The sequence below is a fragment of the Macadamia integrifolia genome, chromosome 8 (genome assembly GCF_013358625.1).
Source record: "Macadamia integrifolia cultivar HAES 741 chromosome 8, SCU_Mint_v3, whole genome shotgun sequence".
NCBI lineage: Eukaryota > Viridiplantae > Streptophyta > Magnoliopsida > Proteales > Proteaceae > Macadamia > Macadamia integrifolia.
In genome coordinates, this window is record NC_056564.1 from 5,502,006 (window position 1) to 5,519,489 (window position 17,484).

The window sequence follows — 17,484 nt, forward strand, 5'->3', positions numbered from 1 at the left end:
GGGGGGGGGGTATGGTGGTTGCATGGTAGTGTTTGGTCATTTGAATTTATTTCACACAATACTTCTCCCTTTATAGGATGATACCTCATCAGTGCTCGCAGATAAATGCTTGCAATTCTTTCGAAGAAGTGAATATTGCCCTGACAGTGTGGTTCTGGAAGCTCGGGCTAAAGCTAACAAAGGACTAGTTGAGCTTTTGCTTGGGAATATTGAATCAGGTATGGCTGAAAACCTATTTTCACCTTCGTGCATTGGAATTTGTAGACTTTTTTGTACTAGTGATGGAGAATTGAGCTGCTTCTGGCTTTGCAGCGGGGTTGTACTTTGGAGGATCCGAGGATAATGAAAGTTGCTCTGGTAGGATGCTTTTTATTGAACTGAGTCCTTGTGGAGGACATTGTTGATTCTATCTTATATTGATGGTTGCTGTTTATAGGCAATGTTGCTCTGTCGTATGGAGAATACTTACATGCAACTGGAAAATTTTCACTGGCAAAGCTGTTTTACCAGAAGGCAATTCAAGGAGTGTCTGAGGCCGGAGCTTTTGTTGACCCGTTCACCTTGTCCACTTGCAATATGCTACCAGAAGAAGTTTGTTTGGGAGCTACCTGTGCTTTAGGACAGCTTGAAGCACATGCAGGGTAGGCTTTTTGTTACTTGTTGATCTTGTATTTAGCTTATTCCTGCCCACTCCTTTTATGTTTGTGTTGATCTTGTTGTCAGAAATTTTGGAGATGCAGAGGAGATGCTGACAAAGGCATTAACAAAAGCAGAAGAGTGTTTTGGTTTGTATCCTTTGCTTGTAGTCATTAACCGAGGGTGCCGTAGGATCTTTTCTGTGCATGGCTTCCGCTTGATGGGGTGTTGGGTGTTGACAGTCCTTGCTTTTATTCTCCTTTCATCTTTGTTATGATCTAGGGTCACATCATCCGAAGGTTGGGATCATCCTAACCAGCATAGCTCTCATGTTTGGGCACAAAGCAAAGCTGGAGCATTCAAGTTCTCTTTTGATTCAAGAGGTTGGGACTGATGCATGCCTATACTATTGCAACTTGTGAAGTTTGAAGACCAAAGCATCTTCCTTGATTTATTTAGCCAATGCCATTGTAGTTGGTTATTGGATCTGTGAAGCACTGGTTCAGTGACTTATTTGATCAGTTTTAGTTCTCTGACAAAGCTGATGGGTTGATGACTGAATGCATTTGATTTGTGTTTTCTATTTACTTCCCATAAACTTCTTCAAGAAGTTAGGTGGTTGAGCCACTGGCTCTTCAAATGATTCTTCTCATCTTATTGGTGAGCATAAACACAGTTGATATGTTTTGACATGGGCCTCATTGCTTTACTCAACTTATTACCCGTAGGGACTCTTCAGGAGGGCAACCGAAATGCTAAAATCTCCACCCTTGGAGAGTGAAGGTATAGCACTCTCCATCTCAACTCTTTGTCTTTGTAGTTTTACTTCTGCTTTTCATTTTAGTTTTCAACCGAGTTACAATTCCTTTGATGCTGGTGCAGAGTGCAAGGTAGGTAGAAGAGATATAGCAGCCCTTGCAAGAGGTATGAGTTGAACGTCTAAATGCTTGTCATGGTGCACCATGAACCTTTCTTTTTGAGTTACTTTCTACTTTGTATGAAGAGATTATACATGGCTATATATTGTCGTTCTTGGTCCTTATAATTGTTTCATGTCCGTTTTATTTTTGTTAACATGTCTGATGAATTTTCCAGCATTGATTATTCAGTTGGTGGGATGTTGCCGTAGGATAACCTAGCCATTGAATAATTCCCACCTCATATTGGCTGATCTAAATTTCTTCCTTTCATTCTTTTATATCTGGATATTTTTCTCTTCCAACTATGTCCTAGACTTCTTGGGCATAAAAGCAGGAACTCTTGGTAGTGATGGTTATTTGACTCTCCAATAACTGTTACAGTCCAAAGCAATGGATATATTTGCACAATGTGAGGTTAAAAGAGTGTTTTTTTACAGGCTAAACTTAGTATATCAGATAATTAAACTGCATGAAAAAGTACATCATCAAAACTTGGAATTGCATTAAACTACCCTGGTTGAAATCTAAAGTGACAATTTGCAAATCAGTTTCCTGGGCTCCAATTGGTGTGTGTTCATGTGCCCTGTTTCATGGTTACTCTTATTCTGTATCCCACATAATTTTCTTAATCCATGTGTTAAAGGACCATCAGACTGGTAGAACCATCTCCACTACAGAACAATTTGACACTGTATATGTATAAATACATACTTGCTACATTCTCATTCTACCCGTGACAATCAGACAACCAACTGAATAGGATGGATGATTTGATGTCCTTTTAAGAAAAAACGATGGTTTTGAGTCTTTTGACGGTGGATTGACATGGCAATTGTTGTATGTATAAACGATGGTTTTGAGTCTTTTGACAGTGGATTGACATGGCATTTGTTGGATGTATAAACGATGGTTTGAGTCTTTTGACAGTGGATTGACATGGCATTTGTTGGATGTATAAAGGTGGATATGCAGACATCCTTTGTGTTCAACAGAACAGGAAGGCAGAAGGAGAACGGATGAGGAAATGGGCGGAGACTGTATGGGGAAATTGTCGGCTCTCACTGGCTGAAGCACTGGAGTTATCTTACCCTTATTCAAAGGTGCCAGTGATAGATGCTCGTATCAGCAGAGTATTGTAACTTTCTGGTCCCAGGATTTCTGATCCAACAGATCTCAAGAAACTGGGGTTTTTCCCCTTTCCTGTTGGTTTATGCATTGCCATGGATTTAATTATCAATTTTCATAATATGTATGGAAAAACCACTGCACTGATATAAAAATCAGTATACAGTAATTCACCCAGAAAAAAAAAAAAAAAACAATCTCTCTCATTAAAATACCGTGGTATCAAAGTTCAAAGTGGGTGGAAGTGATTTTACTTGTTTTTGATCAACTGTGTGGCACTTTTGTTTTCCACATTATGTGGAATTCAGCACGTACTAATTGTTATAATCATTATAAATTATTTATTTATTTTTTGTACGAAGGAATTCTGGTTTGCTTTCATATAAACGTTTTTTTTTTTTTTAATTACCCCCACACAAGATTATAACTATTAGTACCTACTATATAATAAAAGTTTAGTTGTGTGTTTTTTGTGTGAGGAAGTGTAGCTTGCATACATGGGGATCAATGAGAGTGCATGAGGAAGCATCAACAGAGATGTTATTTGTAATACATAAGAGGAGGAGTGGTCATTTTGTACCTCTATATTTCTGCCATAGGACCACACTATGGATTGAGAAATTAGTATCGTCCTTGACTGAATTGAAATGGATAAAAGGGTAAAACTTAAAAGGATCCCGATCCCGGGCCCATTAATGTCTTCTCAAACCTTCAGCCACACTCTCCCACAGGGGTGGTGAATCTAGACTTATCCACACTTCCCCCACGGAAACCATTTCCCCTTTGTAAATTGTTGGATATTTGTTCTTCCAGTTCTTCAATTTATGGCCGAATTTCCGGTGGGCGGGTCACCTCTTCAAAATCAATTTTGGTCGAGAATCAAACAAAACCAATATTCTGGGGAGATTTGAGAGGTTGTGTGGTGGTGAGTGCAAGTGCGGACTAAGATTTAAACCCGCATGAAAATGAAGGACTGCAAAAGCGAGATGATGAGAAAATGTTCCTCCGATTTCCAGTTTATAACTTACGACGCTCTCTTGCAGTAGCAGCAGCAATAAGCACCAACCCATCATTTTCCGGCGCTGCAACGAACTGCGGGTATACCTTTACGTACCCGGAAATCAATTTCATCTCCTGCAACGATCAGATTGCCTGCGATGTGGGTAAGGAGTCGAGTTTTGAGGAACTGGAGCTCTTTGCTCGGTTGCTGCGAAATGGGTCAGTACCCAAACCTCATTACCTCAGCAGAGTTGTCTCTGCCTGTGCAAACTCGTCATCTCTGTACGTGGGAGAGCAAGTTCACTCCACAATTATCAAGCTCGGCTTTGATTCTAACGTATTCATCAATAGTGCCCTCGTAAATATGTATGGTAACTTCGATTGCATTTTGTCGGCACAACAGATGTTCGATGAAATGCCTGAAAGAAATGTGGTCTCTTGGAATTCCTTGATAACCGCTTATCTGCATGCTGGGTTTCCCCATATTGCCGTTGAAGTGTCCTTGGAGATGCTCAAACTTGGTTTAGCTCCAAATCCATCTACTATATCTGCTCTTCTAGTGGCTTGTTCGCGAGTACAAGAGGGAGAGTTGGGAATTCAGGTACACGCTCTTGGTCTGAAGTCTGGCATTTCCTCTAATATCTTTGTGGGAACAGGCTTGATTGACATGTACTCGAAGTGCTCAAACGTTGATGATGCGAAGAGAGTATTTGATCACTTGCCATATAGAAATACAGTTACGTGGACTTCAATGGTCACTGGATATGCACAGCATCAACAATCTAATGAGGCCATGATTCTGACAGGAGAAATGCGGCGTTTGGGTGTCAAACTGAATAGCATAACCTATAACAGTCTTTTGAGCTCATGTTCTAGTCCGAGTGATTTGGATCACGGCAAGCAAGTTCACTGCCAAGTAATCCAACAAGGCTTGGAGTCCAGCACGTATATAGTAGTTTCCCTCATGACAATGTATTCAGAATGTGGTTCTTTGGAGGAATTCTGTAAGATGTGCCCTACCATGTCAACCTGGGATCAGATAATATGGAACTCTGTCATTGCTGGTTTTTCTCATTTAGGAAAGGGTGAGCAGGCCCTTGAATGCTTTGCTAGAATGAGGAAGGCTTGTATAGCAACTGACATCTTCACATTCACAAGCATCCTAAGAGCTATAGGAATTCTCTCAGCTTTCGAAGAAGGGAAGCTAACTCATGCTCTGATTCTCAAATCTGGGTATGCATCGCATGTTAATATCCAGAATGGCCTTGTTACCATGTATGCTAGATGTGGCTCAATTGATGATTCAAAGCAGGTCTTCTCATCAATGGATCAACCTGATTTGGTTTCATGGAATTCACTGCTATCTGGATGTGCTCAACATGGTTATGGTATGGAGGCTGTAGATTTATTTGAGCACATGAGAAGAACTGGTATCAGACCAGACCATACCACTTTCCTTTCAGTGCTCTCTGCATGTAGTCATGTTGGGTTGATTGATAAGGGGCTTGAATGTTTTGATTTGATGAGATGTGATAATTCAGTCGAAGCCCCAAGAGCAGAGCACTATGCTTGCATTGTTGATGTTCTTGGCCGAGCAGGGTGTCTCTATGAAGCGGAATACTTTGTAAATAACATGGGTATAGAGCCGGGACCCTCTGCCTACAAAGCTTTGCTGAGTGCCTGCCAAGTTCATGGAAATGTAGATATCGCAATGCGTTCTGCCAAGAAACTTCTTGAACTTAGGCCTAATGATCCTGCAACATATGTGTTGCTAGCAAATATCTTGGCAACTGGGGGTTGTTGGGAGGATGCCACAGAAATGCGGAGACTTATGTGTGAGAGAGGAGTGAGGAAGAAGCCAGGTTATAGTTGGATTGAGGTTAACAACCAGAATTATGCTCCTCTGTTAGAAGGGGGAGCAGGTGACTTGTCCTGTACCAGTGTTGTGGAAGTGGTCACACAGTAGATAGTCATGCCTCTGATGGTTGGATTGGAAGGATCTAACATGTCGATCGAACAAAGATGTTTAAGTTAACTGGTTAAGTAAGAATTCACTGGGAGAGTTTCCATACATGAGATATTTCATGTGTATCCATGAGAACCCAGAAAAGGAAATCTAAATGGTTGTTCACTGATAGCACATGTTAACTGCAGTTTTTCTCATAAATTATGGAGATAGAAAATATTGTCTTTTTTCTGGTGAAATTGGGGTGTAATCTATGTTCATTCATTTATCATGATAGGTACAGACCAATGGAAGAATAGTTATGGATCCAAAATACAAGCCCAAGTCGGAAGAAGAATATGCATTTACTCAGAGAGGAAGGTCAAGTCCTTTGCCCACATCAACTCCAATTATTTGAAGTATACCCTTGTTTAAGATCTGAAACACAAACCATCAAAGAAAAAACAGAGATTTGAGAACGAGTATGGCCGATCTCTTCTGGTCTTGGAAGAGTAAATATGTGAGATTTATCTATAAAGGAAGGAAAGAAGGAAGAAAAAAGAATCACCAGCTCTACTATGAAGGTCCCAATAAGGCCGATCATACAAGCTCTGGAGTTCCATATTTCTGCAGTCTTTGTGAAGCCAAGAAAAGGGGCTGTGAATTTCGGCTCCACTTTTGGCAATTCCACCTGAAAATTTCAAGACCCGTTTCATCTAGCTTCCTTAACAGTTATTTTTTTGTCACAAGTGGAAGGAAACACGAGAAGAATGGACAGAAAAGTTGTTGGCTTACACCGGCGGGAAGTTTTGCAGCTCGGATCCTGAAGGAGACGAGCTTCTGGTTCTTGGTTCTACTTTGCTGGTTAGAATAATGGAAGAGCGAGCGATGATGAGTGGTATTACCAGTAGTCAGAGCTATGGCCGGAATGGGGGACGATGAAGAAACGATTGGTAACGTAGCCATTGCTTTCTTCCAATCACCGTAGCAATGACTTCCACTTCCACCTTCACCTTATCAACTAACCCCCCTCAGGCCCACGCCACTCACTTTTATTGACTATCTGTAGCCTACGCATTACGCACCATATAGTTTTTTTAATTTTTTGGGTTAATAAACCAGGGAAAAAAGAAAAAAGAAAAAAATCCTTCTCGAATTTTCTCAAGTCTATGATTTTCTGGGATGATGTAATAAATTTAGGGGAAAAAGACAGGTATGCCAACGTAATACCTAGGGATAAGGTATGCTAACGAGATTTTAACTGTTAGATGAAACATAGAAAATTTGATCTGTTCATGTGGTGAGGTCTTACAAAACCTGCCCAATACTGTTGTTCCATGGTATTATTCTCCCAACCACAACCCTGTGTCTCCGACCAGTGTGGCCCAAGCATCATCGTCGCTGACAATTTTAAGCGTCCTGCAACACCGGTGAAGGCTCGGGCTAATAGCAAGTTAATCTTCTGAAACGGCAGAGTCCAAATCGTGATTCCGACCACGATCCCTTCTCCGATCAGTGCATCCGAAGCATCATCGCCATGTTCAAACGTTCCTGCAAATGAATAGAAAAAAGAATAAAAAAAAAAACCACTCCTGTCGCCGATGTTCACGCTGGTCTCTGCAAATTGATAGAAAGGGGAAAAAAAAACTCCTGTTGCCATTCTCTACAAATTGATAGAAAAAAGAATTAAAAAAAAAAACCCACTCCTGTCGTCGATGTTCATGCTGGTCCTTGCAAATTGATAGAAGAAAGGGGAAAAAAAAATCCTGTCACCGATGCTCACGCTTGTCTTTGCAAATCAATAGAACAAAAGGGAATGGTCCAGAAGCCGAAGAAATGGAGTAAGTCTAGAAGACGGAATGGTCCCAACCGCTTTTTTGCTCCTATCTGATGCTTCCGAGCCCACCATCACTCTACACTTAAATCACCCTTCTCTCTCTCTTTCTCTCTCTCTCTTTGCTAATACTAAAACTTCGATCAGACAAAGCAATAACATCCAAACAAAAAATTAACAAAAAATTGACGATATTTCAAGAAGATAGCGAACATCGGGTTTAAAAGATTGAAATGCAAAGAGAAAAAAGTGTAAGATCGAACCGGATTTTGCTTGTTCTCTTTGTTTGGAGATCCCACTGGAGCTCGCTTTCTATGGCTGGATCTGTTAAAAAAGAATGAATTTTTCGATGAGAGGAGAGAAGAGAGAGAAAGAGGGAGAGGAAAGGTGTAGCAACAGTGGATTGAAAGTTTGTACATCTTCTCTCTATCAACGGTTTAATTCAAGTTGATCAAATCCTATGGTTAATATCTCGCTAGCATTCCTAATTCCTAGGTACTATGCCAGCATACCTATCCCTCTCCCTAAATTTAGAGTTGTTACAAGGTAAGTTTCTTTCTTTATTTTTATTTTTGGGAAAATAAACGCTCTCTAGTCGTGTGACACACTAGGGAGGGCATCAACATTAATGAGTATTTTATATTTCATAGGGATGGGATCATCATTTTCCCCATTTGTGTTTGCACATAGTTTTTTATTTTATTTATTTTTAATTTTTTCCTACTATTTTAAGCAAAAACAAGAAAGGGAAAAGGACAGGTATGCTAGCATAACACCTAGGAATAAGGTATACTAACGGGATTTTAACCGTTAGATGAAACATAAAAAATATGATCCGTTCATGTGGCGAGGTCTTACAAAACCTGTCCAATATCGTTGCTCCACGGTACTACTCCCCCAATAGGCCCTTTCTCCGGCCAGTGTGCTTGGAGCATCACCGTCACCGACAACGACCCTTTCTCCCCCAGTGTGCTTGAAGCATCATCGCCAAGTTCAAAAGTTCTTGCAAATCGATAGAAAAAGAATAAAACAAAAAACACTCTTGTCGATATTCACGCCGCTGTCTGCAAATCTTTTTTTTTTTTTGGTAGATACTGTTGTTTGCAAATTGATAGAAGGACAAAAAAAAAAGTTACTGGAGAAACCAGGAGAAAAAAAAGTTCAAAACTCGGTGGAGAAAAAGTTCAAAACCCGGGGAAAGTAGCAGCGGGAAAGCGGTGGTAGCAATGACTCAAACCAGAGTAGTCGGTGGAGAAACTCTCCTGCTTGTAGCAGCGAGTCATGGAGAGCAACCTCTCCTGCTTACAACAGCGGCGGCAAGGCGGTGAGGCAGTAGCAGCAGCAACGACGGTAGCAGCAGCAACGGTGATAGCAACGACGGCAGTAGCAACAGCTCAAACCAGAGGAGTCAGTGGAACAGTGGCGGTAGCAGCGGCTCTCTACAAATCGGTGGAAGAAAGGGAAAAAACTTTTCGGTGATGCACACGCCGCTCTCTGCAAATTGATAGAAAGAAAGGAAAAAAAAAAAAAAACAACTGTTACCGGCAAGTTCATGAGAAAACAACTCCTGTTGCGGCAGCAAGGCGGTGGCAGCAGCAGCAGCAGAGATGTGCGAGCTCCCTTCCCTCCTCCACCTCCGGCCATGGTTCTCTCTTTCTCTTTCCTCTTGCACTTGATGATTTATCTCCACTACGTTCTCTCTCATACTTTGCTTCGATTTGAGAAAATGAAAACATATCCAACTTTCTCCGTCTGATCTAATAAAAGATCTCACCGGAATTCGTTTTCTCCGGCTGGATCCACTAAAATGAATGTCTTTTCTGACGAGAAGAGAGAGAAAGAGAGAGAGAAAAGGTGTTGCAACCGTGGATTGTAAATTTGTATATCTTCTTTTCATCCAACGGTTCAATTTAAGTTGACCAAATCCTAAGGTCAAAATCCCGCTAGCATTCCTAATTCCTAGGTACTACGCTAGCATACCTATCCCTCTCCCAACAAGAAAATAAAGAATATGAAAATCAAACATGAATAGAGAACTTGGGCTAATTTCAATACAAGTTGGGCAATTAACCTGATCTTGCATAATAGAAAATTTCCTGCTAACTGTAATCGTAAGTGCCGAATGGATCCACTGCAAATACGTTCACTTGGACGTACATATGAGGATTTAACACTTGTGTCATTTATTCTTATTATTAATAGGGTGAAGAGGAGTATATATAAAAGTAAAAGGACATGTGTCGAATCCTCACATGTATTTCCGGATGAACTTACATGCAACGGATCCAAATCATTGTCAACAGATAGCCAGATAGTAGAGAATCTTTTTCAATCAAAACATCCTTATCCACAACTGAGAATGGGACACCCCCCACCCCCCGCCCCAAAAAAAAAAAAAAAAAAGTAGTTGGATCGTAGTGGTTATTGGGACTTTCATTCCATCAGTCCATGCATTTTTTTCAAATTGATCCTTCTTTTCCCCATTTTGCCACACAACCCACCTAAAAGGATTGAATTTGTAAGAGAATTAACCGGTACCCTTCCCTGCCCGGCGCCACGGCGAGGAACTTGGGCCAAGGACGAAGGAAAAGGTTCTTCAAGTTAGAGACCCAGTCGACGGTTATATTAAGACATGATCATTCGAATATTGCCACGTGGTAAAATTCTGATGTACTTAATCGTATTTCCTGCCATGTGTAGAAACAGGGCCCACAAGATTTTTCTAACCGATCTTTTTGTAACATATGTCGGTTTCTCGTTCTCCAAAATCCAAACCCCAGACCCCAACTTTTAAGCGTTTCTAACCTCCCCTCAGAATTTACTCTCCATTGAGAGAGAGAGAGAGAGAGAGAGAGAGAGAAAACTCACTTAACTCACTCGAGATTGTGGTGATTGCTTGCGCGCATTGCAGACAGAAAATGGCTCAGATGGAGAGGACCCAAAGAAATATGGGAAGTAGCGGAAGCGGAAGCGGAAGCGGAAGCGGAACTCCACGTAATACAATTACGACGATGGAACAATTTCTCCACTACGGTAACTGATTTCTCCAAACCCTAATTTTTCATCTTCGTCGTCATTGTTTTCAATTTCAGTTGATTATATAGCTCAAAATTTAAAAGCAAAGATGATCTATCTGGATTCTGGATTAACCGAATCCTGTAGTGAAAGTATTAGAAATTAATTCAATATTGCTTAATTAATGTCTGGATTACAGACGATCCACACTTCCGCGAAGAAGATCACAGTCAGCATTCCAGGAAGTCGGTCATAACAAAAATGAAAGAGAAGACTAAGAGATGGAGAGAGACACTGGTTAAGAAAAAGCCTGACGATAATGTCACTCCTACTTGGGGTGTTAGCTTGGACGAGGAAGATGATTACGACCAAGATGTAGAACCCGAATATCTCGGAGCCCCCAGTAATTTACTTCATATCTCTCTCCTGTTCGATTAGGTTTCATTTTCCTTATCTTATTCTTAAAACTTCTTTTAAGTTATCCTATAATAAGGTTTTCAAAATTATTTGAATGTGACTCATCCTTTTAAGTCATTTTCAAGAATTTTCATATCTCGCATTCTTATGGAATATAAATATGATATGACATGTTTTATCCTTAAGAAATATGTTGGTTTCATTCTAAAATTTTCAGATGAAATCTTCTTTCAAAACTTGTTTCTCTATTAAGGTAAAATGAGTTAACAAAATAACCTTGATGGAATATTATTTTAAAAAATAATTTATTTATTTATTTTTGGTCTAGGAAAGGAAGGAGAAATGGCCATGTGATTTGCATGAATGAGACCAAAATTTTGTGAATGTTTCATTTTGCCACTTGACCTATTTTTCTATATGTTCCACAACCTCCTTACCTAAGGAGGGCTCTTCAAGCCGAAACTATCACCACTAGGCTAGGACCGCTAGACTAGTGTTTGTTTTTCCAATTCTAACCATGTGGGCATATATGACTTCCATATAGATGATACCATGTTCTAATTCATCGGTGTAGTGTGCAAATTTCTTCTTACACATTCCTTTAAAAAAACCCTCCCACTTCTTACTATCACTTAAAGTTCATTCTTTTACTTTCCCACTGCAGTGTATGAATCAGAATTGGCACCTGAGGATTGTAGAGAGGCAGCGAGGCAGCACCCAAGGGCGAACCCAGTGATCTCTAATAAGCATTTTTTGGCTACCAATTTCACCACTCAACATCACGAGGAACATGTCAAAGATCAGAAAGGCAAGCAGATTGACCTAGCTGCCGATGACAAGACCATCACCCAAACCATGGCCGATAAGCTTTCCCCGGCCTGTGCAGCTGTCACAGCGACGCTCGCACCTAATCAAGCAGATAGTCCCATCCTCTCTCCCAATGCATCCAACACACGTACTGGTAATGTTACCAACATGCCCACCGGTACCGGCACCGGCACCGGCACCGACACCCCTCCCAGTGCAGGTAACACAGGTATTGGTAATGTTGTCAACATGGGTACCGGTGTCGGTGTCGTTGCCGGTATCTCTCCCAGTGCAGCCAACGCACGTACCGGTAGTATTGCCAGCATGGACACCGGCATCTCTCCCCGTGCAGCCAGCATACGTACTGATAGTGTTGCCAGCATGGACACCGGCACCCGCATCTCTCCCCGTGCAGCCAACACACGTACTGGTAGTGTCGCCAGCATGGGCCCCGGCACCAGTACTGGCATCTCTCCCAGTGCAGCCTACACACGTAGCGGTAGTGTTGCCTGCATGGACACCGGCACCGGCATCTCTCCCCGTGCAGCCAACACACGTACTGGTAGTGTTGCCAGCATGGGCACCGGCACCGGCACCGGCATCTCTCCCCGTGCAGCTAACACACGTACTGGTAGTATTGCCAGCATGGGCATGGGCATCGGCTCCGGCGCCGGGGCTGGTTACCATCAGCAGCAATGGGACAAAGGGGTGTCGGTGAAAGAGTATGTGACGCACAAACTGGAACCAGGTGAAGATGAGATAGCACTTTCTCAGGTGATCACAGAAGCCATCAGTCCACGTAAACCCACTGCGAGTGGTGGTGATAAACATGAGGAGGGCATGGTAGAGAAGGTAAAGGATGCCGTTTCTTCTTTACTCTGGACCTCCAACGATTCCTCACCATCATCATCAACCTCAAAAGCAACAAAAACAACAACAATAAAATCAAAGCCAGCAAACAATGCTTCCACAAACGTTCCCGTCTCTACCAATGCTTATTCAGGTGTAGTATTAAGTTCTTCTCATCTTATTACGTTTCCCTTTAAGAAGAAGCAAGCTTGAGCATGCCATGGCATGGTTCACGATTGGGTGTCTATCATTTATCATTCTTGGGTTAGTCTCTCACACTCACGAGATTTTTCTGGGTTTTAATTCTTTCAGCAGTTCAGGAAGAAGAAGAGCAGATCAACAAGGGAAGGATTCTTCAGACCAACTAAGAGTCTTAATACATGCAACCTTACTCTACCAATACAGCAGAGCTACAGACTAGAGACACAGATTGGCAATATTTACTGAATTAAGTTCCAATTTTTCATGAAATTCTTTAACATATACTTCCATAAACATTAATATCCTCTTTAATTTATTTTCCTTATTTGTAACTGTATTTCCTCATGACAATAAATGAGTTCGTACTGTATAACGTTAATGATGAGTCATACTCGTGTGGCAATATTTGAACCCTTATGCTTCTATTCCATTAAATTTGCATGCTATCAAAAGGTTTGCTTTGCAGCCAAGTAGCTACAAACCCCTATTGGCAGCCAAGGAAATAGAAATATTTACTTCCCCCGGCCCTAGGGTTCACAAATACCCTCCTAGTTTATAGTATTTTCCAAAATGCCTTTTTAGATTCCACTTCTTTGGCTGCCATGAGGGTCCAGACGACAACTAATTGAGGACATATCTCATATATCCACATACTTTTTAGAATGTAGTTTCCATTTTATTTTTAGAGAGATCAACACTATAGTTGGTTTATTAGTTAGGAAGACTGTGTATTTCAAGCCGAACTATTTAATCTAATTCCACTCAATGATTGATGGAATCTTGTAATTGTAGAAACGTAACCCTAAAATGATGCAGAAAATAATGGAAAGACAAGAACAAACAATATACACAAGTTTACAAGGTTTGGCAAGATTGTCTACGTCCTTGGTGAGATGAGATCTTGCTTTACTATAAATGGAGAATAAGATTATAGCGCTCGTTCTCACACCTCTCTCAAATTGTTTGCATTATAGAAAAAGAAAACCTCGCTATAAATATAAAGCAAAAATATCTAATACGAAAAGTACAAATTGCCCTCAAACAAAAAGTTCAAGCGGGATACAAGCCATTATACACCAACAATAATCTGTCATCTTTGTTTATGAGAGAGAGAGAGAGAGAGAGAGAGAGAGAGAGAGTTGCATCAAAGAAGAGAGGATATTTCGTCCTCAATTTCACAAATCAATTTATGGAAGCTTTAGTATAACAATTATAACAAGTCAACGACAACGGGAGCCATTACAAAAGAAGATGAGGGAGAAAAAGAAAAGAAAAACATGAAGTTGAAGTGATGGAACCATAGGGTTTTTGGGATTCTGGCCAATACTATTACCAAGCCACTCACACAACAGGTGATAATCTGAATTATGAAGAAACCATGCATCCTTCTTCTTCTTCTCTCCTTCGTTTCTTTGGATTGGATATGGAATATAAGGGACTTGAATCAAAGACATTGTTGAAGTTGAGGCAACAGCGATGGAGATCAAAGAGACCAAGGTGATCCATGGTGGTCTCCTTGGTGATTACAGTAATGGGACTGGAAGGGCCATAGGGATGCTCACAAACCATTCCATTATACAGAGGATCCGCCAAACGTTCTTCCATGGCTTTGTAGCATTTCTCCATATCCTCCTATACACAGACACAGACCACAGTAGTAGTGTACATTAAATAGAAATATTTCTCCTTCTTCTTAAAAATCATCATATTTTTGCTGCGATTTCATTACCTTGAACTCTATAGGGATGAGATGTTGGATACTGGAAATATGTTTATCAGCTTTGGAAGGAAACACTTCTTCTAGACTACATCTAAAAGCCGACACAGCAATGGTGCAAGGCCTGAACTCCAAAAACTTCGGATCTGGACCGTTCATTTGGTACCAATTAATTAATATTATGATACAGTACTACCCTTGGATCCAAATTAATTTCGTGGACACGTACCTGAAAGAGTGGCAAGAAGTAGTTCGGTGAGGCGAGAGGACAAGTCAGCATGAAGACGCGGCTGGAGGGAATCAAGGTGACACGTAAGCAATTCCACGTAAGAGTAAGGTGTGACGCAATTGAGGCGCCATCCAAGGGCTTTAAATACCTTCAATTCCATACGTTGGATGGTACTTGGTTTCAACGAACCGTCATGATTTTCCCATATCTTCCAACCACGATCACCATTACCATTTACCACCACAAGAACTCCATTAACTAATTAGCCCCAACTGAACTAAACTAAAAACAAACTACAGTTCTTAATTTCCATTCAATACCCACCTGAATCAGAGGGATTGATACCTCTCCGAACTTGGCAGCGATCGATAAACATGCAACAGACATTGATTCAATCATCCAATTCTCCCATTTCTGCATAAATCTTGATCATTAGAACAGAGAGAAAGAGAGAAGGAGAAACTAATCTTATTGGGTACCCAATCTTATTCGTTTCTGTACCTGGGAAAACTCTGTAGAAACAAAACGATCGAAGTAATTCACAGCATTGAAGACTGTTCCAAGAGACAGATCAAAAAGGCACAGAGACTGAAAATATATGAAACATATAAGTGAATTAGTGTTAAGTGGGGATAGCGAGAGGAAGTAGATTGGATTACAGAGAAGAATTTGACCTTAATGAACCATCGAACGGCTTTGAACCTGGTGGCCATTAAATCCAAGGATTGGAGACGATCAACGTATCCAGATTCCGGTAAGTAACCGATCTCTTTCTGCAGGCAAACCTTAAGAGCATTCTCACGGTCTTCTCTGGTGGTATAGAACGAATCAACAACATTGGTGGTTCTTAAACGATGATCCTTGTCAATTGGGTAGGGCTGAACAGGGCTTCTAAGCCAGTCCTCGTCGCAGAGTAGGCTTTCCATCGTAAAGGTTGTATTCTATGGTGTGGGTTCTTCAGAAATTACCAAAAAAAGAAAAAAAAGAAAAAAAAAAGAGGGTTCTTCAGAATTAACAAGTAGAGGAGAGAAGGCAGAGATTTTCTGACATCGAAATGACTTCTTGTAACTCTATCGTTCGTTCTCTCTCCCACTAAACTGTCTAGTGGGTAGGGGACGTTACTGTTATATTGAGGGAGGGAGAGGAGAAAGGGAGTTGGGTTTATACTTTGGTTAAACTGTTAGGGGTTGAATTGTAAATACCAAGTACAAAGTGAGAGGAGAAAGAAAGGAGAGGAGAGAGGAGAGAGGAGAGAGGGATGCAAGTGGTGGTATAAAAAAGAGGCCAACTCTCTCATGAAAAGGGGTAAATGCTGTGAGAGGGGAGCCTAAAGGGAGGAAAGGGGATATTTTTTTTTGGTTAGTTGGTTACGTTTTGGAATTTGAGACGGTATATAGCAATAACCAATTGCCGCGTGAGCACACGAGGATGAGGGTGTACATAACATAAATTTGATTTAATGCTAAGTTTCACAGCTCAACAAATTTAGACTTTACCACGTCACCATTCACCACCTCGTGGCATTAGCATTACCCTTGTGGGCCTATATAGTGAGTCCGTCATCTCTCTCTTTCCCTCTCCACATTCACTGCCCTTTCCTCGAAAAAGTTTTTGCGGACTGGACATTTGCCAAGGAATTCATGGACGGAAACGGAAAAGTGAAACTATTGGATATGTGTTTTCAATGAGTCTTCTCAAATTTAGTGGGACCTATATTGGTGCACTCCCTTTCTATCTCTAATGCTGAGGTCCTATATATGTAGACCCCATATAAAAGATATCATTTTTGAACCCCCAATTGGTGTAGCATATAGATTCTTACACTGCCGTGCCGTTGTAGGAAACCCTACCCTTTCAATTATGTACCCACATTGATGAATTGATGACATAGTTAATGCAGCCCTCCAGATTATGGGTTCTAGTCCCTGGCTTTCTGTCACGTCTCGAATACCACAATTTATTGCAGGGGTTGATCACCTTATAATTCTTCTTCCTTCTTCTTTTTTTTTTTTTTTTTTTTTTTAATAATTCGTGATGGCAATTTTGGTGCAGCTATAGGATCGGCCGCTTTTGTGTAAATCTCAATTTATCATGCAGTCCATGAGTAATGATTTTGTAGGATCAGCGAAAGTATTTAGACTTTTTTTGTTTATTTTCATTTTTTTGGGGGGGAAAATATACCTGTGCTCTCATTGGCTCATGCCAGTTTAGCAAGGTTCTTTCACCCTTACTTTTTAATGAAAACTTCTTGACACTGTACATGTTCTAAAAAAATCAAGGGATGCAACATCTATAGCCCACAAATGGGAAAGTAAGGCTAGGAAGAAGAAGCTTGCTTCAACAGTTACTAATGATGTTACTAATTTTTTGTTTAATTAGGGCTTCTTGACTCGTATATATATAAAAAATAAAAAGCTGAGGTGCTGGGAATCTTTAGGGGGACTTGGTCTCCGCATTTTTGCAACATTTAAGAGCAAATTATAGTCGTAATCAAGCTGTTAACAATTTTTTTTTTCCGTGAAATGTTAACAGTTGGATATGGGCAACGATGTAAAGCCTATGTAGCATCATGATAATCACTTTAAAAAAAAAAAAAAAACATAAATTTCACTTTTCTTCCCCTACCCCACACAACTTGCTCGGCCTCCAAAAGAGCTTCAAAATCCAATATAAAACATATTCTCTTATCCCAAACCATAAGGCGCACACGCTTGTTCCCGTTCTGTACGTGTATACGGAACTTGTTTGTTTCAAACTTTCAATAGTGTACATCACATGATACTTCACTTC

At 40.7% G+C, this 17,484-nt stretch overlaps 5 protein-coding genes across 8 annotated transcripts in view; 3 read left to right on the forward strand and 2 right to left on the reverse strand.

Moving 5' to 3' along the window:
- The window catches only part of LOC122086574, a 5,137-nt gene extending 2,099 nt beyond the window's left edge, over positions 1 to 3,038 (forward strand). Inside the window, exons 5-12 of one of the 2 annotated variants that reach the window (XM_042655488.1) lie at positions 77 to 218; positions 313 to 357; positions 437 to 641; positions 724 to 789; positions 919 to 1,019; positions 1,365 to 1,419; positions 1,519 to 1,560; positions 2,517 to 2,615. In XM_042655488.1, the coding sequence (XP_042511422.1) occupies positions 77 to 218; positions 313 to 357; positions 437 to 641; positions 724 to 789; positions 919 to 1,019; positions 1,365 to 1,417 (612 nt within the window). In that variant the 3' untranslated portion in view covers positions 1,418 to 1,419; positions 1,519 to 1,560; positions 2,517 to 2,615. Of the gene's footprint in view, positions 1 to 76; positions 219 to 312; positions 358 to 436; positions 642 to 723; positions 790 to 918; positions 1,020 to 1,364; positions 1,420 to 1,518; positions 1,561 to 2,516 lie in introns of both variants that reach the window. The other variant, XM_042655487.1, reaches the window with a different exon arrangement.
- Positions 3,039 to 3,098: 60 nt separating this feature from the next.
- Positions 3,099 to 5,817, forward strand: LOC122086571 (pentatricopeptide repeat-containing protein At1g11290, chloroplastic-like). Its single transcript, XM_042655486.1, has one exon. The coding sequence runs from the start codon at positions 3,679 to 3,681 to the stop codon at positions 5,644 to 5,646; it is 1,968 nt and encodes a 655-aa protein (XP_042511420.1). The 5' UTR covers positions 3,099 to 3,678; the 3' UTR covers positions 5,647 to 5,817.
- Positions 5,818 to 5,924: 107 nt separating this feature from the next.
- LOC122086575 (light-harvesting complex-like protein OHP1, chloroplastic) lies at positions 5,925 to 6,683 on the reverse strand. Its single transcript, XM_042655489.1, has 3 exons — positions 6,421 to 6,683; positions 6,194 to 6,316; positions 5,925 to 6,063 (listed from the first exon to the last, which is right to left on the reverse strand). Exons 1-3 carry the CDS (start codon positions 6,589 to 6,591, stop codon positions 5,995 to 5,997), a joined length of 363 nt encoding a protein of 120 aa, XP_042511423.1. The 5' UTR covers positions 6,592 to 6,683; the 3' UTR covers positions 5,925 to 5,994.
- Positions 6,684 to 10,253: 3,570 nt separating this feature from the next.
- On the forward strand, positions 10,254 to 13,127 carry LOC122087742 (apomucin-like). 2 transcript variants are annotated; one of them, XM_042656979.1, is made up of 4 exons: positions 10,254 to 10,492; positions 10,674 to 10,877; positions 11,556 to 12,701; positions 12,860 to 13,127. In XM_042656979.1, exons 1-4 carry the CDS (start codon positions 10,378 to 10,380, stop codon positions 12,913 to 12,915), a joined length of 1,521 nt encoding a protein of 506 aa, XP_042512913.1. In that variant the 5' UTR covers positions 10,254 to 10,377; the 3' UTR covers positions 12,916 to 13,127. The 2 variants fall into 2 exon arrangements, with proteins under 2 accessions (XP_042512913.1, XP_042512914.1); XM_042656980.1 differs by having other exon boundaries at positions 12,863 to 13,127.
- Positions 13,128 to 13,909: 782 nt separating this feature from the next.
- LOC122087674 (putative cyclin-D7-1) lies at positions 13,910 to 15,859 on the reverse strand. Of its 2 annotated transcripts, XM_042656877.1 has the most exons (7): positions 15,369 to 15,859; positions 15,196 to 15,282; positions 15,019 to 15,108; positions 14,843 to 14,902; positions 14,695 to 14,755; positions 14,478 to 14,611; positions 13,910 to 14,380 (listed from the first exon to the last, which is right to left on the reverse strand). In XM_042656877.1, exons 1-7 carry the CDS (start codon positions 15,618 to 15,620, stop codon positions 14,114 to 14,116), a joined length of 951 nt encoding a protein of 316 aa, XP_042512811.1. In that variant the 5' UTR covers positions 15,621 to 15,859; the 3' UTR covers positions 13,910 to 14,113. The 2 variants fall into 2 exon arrangements, with proteins under 2 accessions (XP_042512811.1, XP_042512810.1); XM_042656876.1 differs by having other exon boundaries at positions 14,695 to 14,902; positions 15,369 to 15,856.
- Between the last annotated feature and the right edge of the window lie 1,625 nt (positions 15,860 to 17,484).

What these genes read in the sequence shown, in the direction of transcription:
- LOC122087742 (XM_042656979.1), top strand. Translation starts at nt 10,378, where the DNA reads ATGGCTCAGATGGAGAGGACCCAAAGAAATATGGGAAGTAGCGGAAGC. An exon ending in GGAACAATTTCTCCACTACG is followed by an intron (nt 10,493 to 10,673) that starts GTAACTGATTTC and finishes TCTGGATTACAG; the next exon opens with ACGATCCACACTTCCGCGAA. An exon ending in CGAATATCTCGGAGCCCCCA is followed by an intron (nt 10,878 to 11,555) that starts GTAATTTACTTC and finishes TTCCCACTGCAG; the next exon opens with TGTATGAATCAGAATTGGCA.
- LOC122086575 (XM_042655489.1), bottom strand. Translation starts at nt 6,591, where the DNA reads ATGGCTACGTTACCAATCGTTTCTTCATCGTCCCCCATTCCGGCCATA. An exon ending in CTGCAAAACTTCCCGCCGGT is followed by an intron (nt 6,317 to 6,420) that starts GTAAGCCAACAA and finishes TGAAATTTTCAG; the next exon opens with GTGGAATTGCCAAAAGTGGA. An exon ending in GGACCTTCATAGTAGAGCTG is followed by an intron (nt 6,064 to 6,193) that starts GTGATTCTTTTT and finishes TTTGTGTTTCAG; the next exon opens with ATCTTAAACAAGGGTATACT.
- LOC122086571 (XM_042655486.1), top strand. Translation starts at nt 3,679, where the DNA reads ATGTTCCTCCGATTTCCAGTTTATAACTTACGACGCTCTCTTGCAGTA.
- LOC122087674 (XM_042656876.1), bottom strand. Translation starts at nt 15,620, where the DNA reads ATGGAAAGCCTACTCTGCGACGAGGACTGGCTTAGAAGCCCTGTTCAG. An exon ending in TATCAATCCCTCTGATTCAG is followed by an intron (nt 14,903 to 15,018) that starts GTGGGTATTGAA and finishes CGTGGTTGGAAG; the next exon opens with ATATGGGAAAATCATGACGG. An exon ending in TCATCCCTATAGAGTTCAAG is followed by an intron (nt 14,381 to 14,477) that starts GTAATGAAATCG and finishes GTCTGTGTATAG; the next exon opens with GAGGATATGGAGAAATGCTA.